The following is a 5,948-nucleotide window of genomic DNA, read 5'->3' as shown; positions in this document are numbered from 1 at the left end:
CATTTTTAAAAGAGAAACTAATCTCCGTCTCAAAATATAATAACTTATAGTATTCAAAATTTGTTTCAAAATATAACAACTTTTTTATCTACATTCTCTTCTTGACTAATCACAATATTCCACCTTTTAATTTATTCACCTACTTTCTCTTCTCAACCAATTACAACCTTTCCTATCTAATTTCAAGAACTTTCTTAATACTTGTTTTCAGCGCTAAAACTTCTTATATTGATGAAGTAGCTTTCCGGTTAATCTGGCTAACGCACATAACTAACATATAGGGAAGATAGGGGAGTTGGTAGTGAATATAGGCTAAACTTAAACAAACACAAGATATAGCACTAATGGAAGCAAAAGGCTCAGGTATCATGAAAAGAGGATTCACAATGGTCTCCAAATAACGATGTAAGTATACACATTAACTAAATGGTGGAGGGCAGGGGTTCGTCTTTCTTAGGTACGTTAAGAGTTGAAACAAAATTAGGTAAGTATACACCCTTGATTTTTCACATAAAGCTTAAAATAAAATAAAATGAATGGTTAAACTTTATGCGAAAAGTCAGCCATGTAATATGTTTTAGAACGGGGGAGTATAAAATAGCAGCCCCTATTTAGGCTGTGTTCGGCTGGCACGGAAAACGAAACAGCGATTAGCGCGTGATTAATTAAGTATTTGCTAATTTTTTTTTAAAAATAGATTAATATGATTTTTTAGCAACTTTCTTATAGAAATTTTTTTAAAAAAAACACACTGTTTAGCAGTTTAAAAAGCGTGCTTGCGAAAAACGAGGGAGGAAAATTGGGAACCATGATAGGTATAGAACGCAGCCTTACTCACTGTAGCAATATATAGCAAGACTCACATCGGTAATGCTGCATCCAACTGCCTCGGACGGAAGTCACCATGGTCGTGCCGTGCTCCCGCCGCCCCCGCCTGCTTTGCCGGGCCCTCCCTGCCCGACTGGTTCCCCCGCCGGCCGCCGCCGCCGCCGCTTGCATCGCAAGCCTCCCGTCCCGACTCCTGCAGCCTAGTACACTGCCCTAGCCGAATGAGCTGATAGTATTGGGCCAAGACAAGCTGTGGGGAAGATGAGAGATGGCCCAAGTGCCGAACTGGGCCACATACGTGCCTACCGCTTCAGCCTTCCGCCCCCTTATCAGCGTCGTTACTCTTCTTCTTCCCCGAGCAGCCAGCGCTGCCGTCACTGCTCTGCTATGGTCATGCTTGAATTATCTTTGCAAAAATCGGCTGACGAATCCGACCTGCTGGATCCGCACTGTATTTTTTTTCACCTTCGCAATACTAGCGGAGCATGAGAGATAATCTCTTCCATGAGCTCCTCGGGTTGCTCGCTCCTCTCCCCCGCCACTTCCGGTCTCCCGCCGAAATCTCCCTTCTCCAAACGGGCCTCGAATGGCGCCGCCCTCCGATGCCGCGCTGCGTTCTCGGGGGACGCCGCTCTCCGCGCCTTCCGCCGGCACCACCTCGACGGCCGCGCCCTCCACGCAAACCCCGCGCTGGTGCCCGCGCTCGCGGCCTGCGCGCGGCTGCTGCCCTCCGCGGCGGCCGAGGCCGAGCAGATCCACGCCCTCCTCGTCAAGTCCGGCGACCCGCCGTCCGTCTCCGGCGTCTACGCGTCCACCTCCCTTGTGCGTGTCTACGCGCGGCTTGGCCGCCTGGGCGATGCGCGGAAGATGTTCGATGGAATGCCGGTGAAGACGGTGGTGTCGTGGAACGTGCTTCTTGATGGGATTGTGCGAGCCAGCGACTTGGATGCTGCCTGGGAGGTGTTTGTGGAAATGCCGGAGCGGAACGTGGTTTCCTGGAACACTGTCATTGCTGGTTTTGTGAGGCATGGTTGGGTTCAGGAGGCAGTGGATTTGTTTGCCGAGATGACGGTGGTTTATGGTTTGGCACCGGACGAGGCCACGATGGTCGGCTTTGTATCAGCTGTTCGCGATATGGGTGTGCTTGGAATTGGAAGGTGCGCTCACGGGTACGTAATTCGGCGGGAGTTCTCACTGGATGGTGCTCTTGGTGTTGCTCTGATCAACATGTACACAAGGTGCGGAAGCATGGGCGACGCCTTCCGGTGCTTCTCAAGTGTCGCCAGCAAGAATGTGGAGCAGTGGACCTCTGTGATTGGTGGTTTCGCAGCACATGGTCACCCAGAGATGGCGCTGAGATTGTTCACCGAGATGAGGCAATTGGGCATTGAGCCTAACGGAGTCACCTTCTTGGCCGTCCTGAATGCTTGTAGCCATGGGGGCCTAGTCAACGAAGGCTTCAAGTACTTCAACCTAATGAGGAGCATGGGCATCAAGTCGACGATGCAGCACTATGGTTGCTTGATAGATCTTCTCGGCCGTGCCGGGTTCTTGGAAGAAGCCTTCGAACTCGCCAGCAGTCTACCGGAAGATCCGGGTCTTGTGATCTGGAGCTCACTTCTAGCTGCCTGTCAGAGCCATGGCAATGTCGAGATGGCAGAGGTTGCTGCTCGAAAGCTGGCACACGCAGAGCCAAGACATGGCAGCTCCTATGTCTTGTTATCCAACACATATGCACGAGCTGGACAATGGGAAGACTTGAAGAGAACGAGGAGGAAGATGGAGGAGTATGGGGTAATGAAGCAGCCTGGGCTTAGCTGGATCGAGTTAGATGGTCGTGTACATTCCTTTGTCAGTGCAGACAAGTTACACACAGAAAGCGAAGATATCTATCAGATGTTGGAAGATTTGAAAGTTAATTTGGTATCAGCTGGAAGTGAACCTGAAACACTTGCCCTTCCTGAAATTTAATTCAGGGAATTGTCTGTTTGTATTAATCACATCTCTTTTTTTCACATTATTTGTTGATAGAAATATGTTACATGAGATTATCTATTCAAGCTCATATTACCAATGCAGTATCAAAAGATATTGCATCAATCCAGTACATGTTAGATATTACTAAACTTATGGAATCTGTAGCCCGCTATCATCTCTTGGAAACATTAGAATAGCAGGCCACGCAAAAATACAACACCACCGGAAAACTATGGTTTCTACTTCGTACTCACTGCTAATCTTGTGTCTAATCTCTAGGTGTCATGCTTTGTTCATCCAGTATGATAACGCGATCGAAGCACTTGATTGGATCTACCTGATGCACTATACGGGGGTTGACGGTCCCTCGATCTATGTTTAGCAACATCGACAACTATCATCCAGCCATTTATTATCTGTAAATTGACGCGTATATATAAGCTCGAGAGATAAATGAATGTCTTGAAGATATTACCAGCCTACCAGTAAAGAGAATTTTGTCAGGTTACCTGTCCGTTCATTGCTTTCAGAGCAGCACCTCCAGCTTCTTCTGTGGTGTATTCTATGAAAGCATACCCTTTTGATCTTTTTGATATCTTGTCCATTATTATCTTCACTGTAATAATTTAATAATGGATCAAACTCAATATCTCAAACGAAAAGATCTGAATGGAGATGTACGAGCATTTCTGTATTAGCAGAACAAACCTTCAACTAGTTCACCAAAAGGCTCAAAGGCAGCCCGCAAAGTTTTCTCAGATGTATAAAATGAAAGACCTGCCAGAAATTAGAAATATCACACCAGATTTAAAATAAGTAAAACAGGATTAAAATATAACTGATCTTCTATTGCAGTGTATGCTTTTGTTGTGCAGTGTTGCTTGTCTCACAGATGAGAGCAAAAACAACAGAAGATTTTCATCTCCCATTCTCGTCTGACTTGTTACACTTGAAATCTGATGGAGGACACTTATTTTCATATGCTTTGCATCTAACCAATATTTCTCAGTGGGGGTTTAGTCATTCACATTTTAGAACTACTATCCCTCACATAGGTTCTTATTGTCTAATTTAGACTACCTACCTATCCACTGAATAATAAAAATTGGGCATAAAAACATAGCGATTCAATAGGGAGGACACAAAATATATTACTCCAGGACAAAGAAGATAGCATTCTCATGTAAATGATAAATGATTAGATAAACACACTGAAATTCATGTGTAGTACATGATGACTTTACCTGTAACAAAAAGCCTTTTAGTTTTGACTTCAGCCTGAGTAGCTTCAGACGATTTGAAGCTGTCATCACCTGAAATCATAAAAAGCGATGTGGGTGTTTTATTCATTATTCCTTAGCACTATGAATGAATACACTACCTGCAAGGCCTACTAGGTATGTTTTCAGGGGAGAATATGCCAGTGAGTACAAGATGTAACAGAATCAACATGTTCATACCAAATTAAGACCCCAGGAATATTTAACAGTAGCATCAAAATTTAATGATATAGGATATCTACCATTCTAGTTCAGGTTAGAGGCATGAATAAAGTAGTATTTTTGCCACCCTCTTAGGTGGCTAGGAGTCGGGAACAAAGCATTTTGCTTCTTAGCAGGAAATATATTATTGGAATGATTCATTTCAGAAAAAAATAACGTTGGAACAAAAATCAAGGCATTGATGTGGCACATGACATTCAAAAAGGCACGATTTTGATGATAGGATTCAGGACTACAATATAAATATAAATATATGAAATGAGAAACAGAATACAATAGTCAAACCTTTGTAATTTTTGTTGTCGGATCCAAAATTTGTGTCCGGTTGAACAGATAACACTCCAGAAACATCTGGTGTGCAAACTTATAATGTCAGCGCGTCTAAATAAATATATAGTTTCCTATAGAAATTTAGAAATAGAATAGTCATATAATATGCATATTAAGGAGTGGACAACAAAAGTTGCTAACCAGCTAGCTCCTTGGCACATTCTTCGTCAATGTGACAGCAGAAGCCATAATCCCTCTCCCATGAAATGTGATATATGCTGACTTGTGCATCCTTTTCACTAGAAATTGGGAAGAAAGAACAGTTGTATCATCCACAGGGCATATATAGCAAAATAGAAGCAAGGTTGATGATGAGGCTACATACTTCCCCAACACTTTCATGAGGGTTTGGGTATAATGATCCACCATTTGTGCCTTTGTCACAACTTCAACCCCAGGCTTCTCCATTCGCACAAGCCAAAACTCATTTTCCCCACTAGAAGAAGAGTGATTGGAAACAGCATCACTGAAATTTCCTAGGTTAGCTGCTGAGAGGCCTGAGCCATGATTATCCTTCTCTGACATATCAACCTTATCCGTATCTGGCTTAACAGCTAATACCCCGGGCATTTCTGTACATTGGAAGAGCATAAGCAACTAACACAAATGACAAGCTCAGGTTATATGAGTAGCAGAAAACATCTACCACAAGAATTCAAACATTTTCATGCAAAATTGCACGAGGCAAAGTTAGCTCATTAAAGTGCACAATTGACTTGACCGAGGATTCAACAACATACTCGCAAGGTCCCTTGACGCTTCATCGTCGATCTCGCAGCTGAACTCGTAGCTCCCATCCCACGAAGCATCGTATATGCGCATCTGTGCTTCCTCCTGGCTGCACGATCCTTTCAACCTCAGAAAGTGCGCAAGGGGGCAAAAAAAAAAAAAAAAAAAAAAAAAGCAGCCTCCCACCACTTACCTCCCCAATACCCTGGCCAGTGTGGCGACGTAGTGGTCGACGGCCTCCGCACGGGACACCTCGCCGCCTCCCGCTGGCGCGGGGGGTCTCTCCATCACCACGACCCACCTAGAGCAATGCGGCTGCGCCGAAGCAGCGGGGAGCGGCGGGGGAGACGACGCCGCAGCGGAGGCCAGGCGGAGGAAGCGGCGCTGTCGCCTTCGGCGGGTGTGCGGCGATAGGTGAGGAATCGAGACGGTTTGGGCGGCAGTGGCGACGGCGGAGGTGGAGGTGGATACGGCGAGGCCGCCGGCCAAGAGGAGGGAGGCGCGGGCGGCGTCCATCTTCTCCTCCCAGTGGTGGCCTCGAGTCTGCGTGAGTGGCTGGTTACCGGCTAGCCAGGAGACGAC

At 45.6% G+C, this 5,948-nt stretch overlaps 2 protein-coding genes across 2 annotated transcripts; one reads left to right on the top strand and one right to left on the bottom strand.

The window, feature by feature from the left end:
- The first annotated feature begins 1,332 nt into the window (after window positions 1-1,332).
- Window positions 1,333-2,799, top strand: LOC4330619 (pentatricopeptide repeat-containing protein At3g22690). The gene has a single exon (XM_015767584.3). The coding sequence runs from the start codon at window positions 1,333-1,335 to the stop codon at window positions 2,797-2,799; it is 1,467 nt and encodes a 488-aa protein (XP_015623070.1).
- A 16-nt stretch (window positions 2,800-2,815) lies between these two features.
- Window positions 2,816-5,948, bottom strand: LOC4330618 (organelle RRM domain-containing protein 1, chloroplastic-like). Its single transcript, XM_015767585.3, has 9 exons — window positions 5,560-5,948; window positions 5,378-5,475; window positions 4,963-5,209; window positions 4,779-4,876; window positions 4,593-4,658; window positions 4,050-4,118; window positions 3,514-3,582; window positions 3,315-3,421; window positions 2,816-3,221 (listed from the first exon to the last, which is right to left on the bottom strand). Exons 1-9 carry the CDS (start codon window positions 5,880-5,882, stop codon window positions 3,099-3,101), a joined length of 1,200 nt encoding a protein of 399 aa, XP_015623071.1. The 5' UTR covers window positions 5,883-5,948; the 3' UTR covers window positions 2,816-3,098.

This window comes from Oryza sativa, chromosome 2 (genome assembly GCF_034140825.1).
Source record: "Oryza sativa Japonica Group chromosome 2, ASM3414082v1".
Lineage (NCBI taxonomy): Eukaryota > Viridiplantae > Streptophyta > Magnoliopsida > Poales > Poaceae > Oryza > Oryza sativa.
The sequence above is the reverse complement of the archived record's forward strand: the minus strand, read 5'-3'. Positions and strand labels throughout refer to the sequence as shown.

Bases quoted from the DNA above. Each gene is read 5' to 3' on its own strand.
- LOC4330618 (XM_015767585.3), bottom strand. From the start codon at position 5,882: ATGGACGCCGCCCGCGCCTCCCTCCTCTTGGCCGGCGGCCTCGCCGTA. The intron at 4,877-4,962 runs GTATGTAGCCTC...CCCAATTTCTAG, and splicing joins CTCATGAAAGTGTTGGGGAA to TGAAAAGGATGCACAAGTCA. The intron at 4,119-4,592 runs GTTTGACTATTG...TTATGATTTCAG, and splicing joins CGACAACAAAAATTACAAAG to GTGATGACAGCTTCAAATCG.
- LOC4330619 (XM_015767584.3), top strand. From the start codon at position 1,333: ATGAGCTCCTCGGGTTGCTCGCTCCTCTCCCCCGCCACTTCCGGTCTC.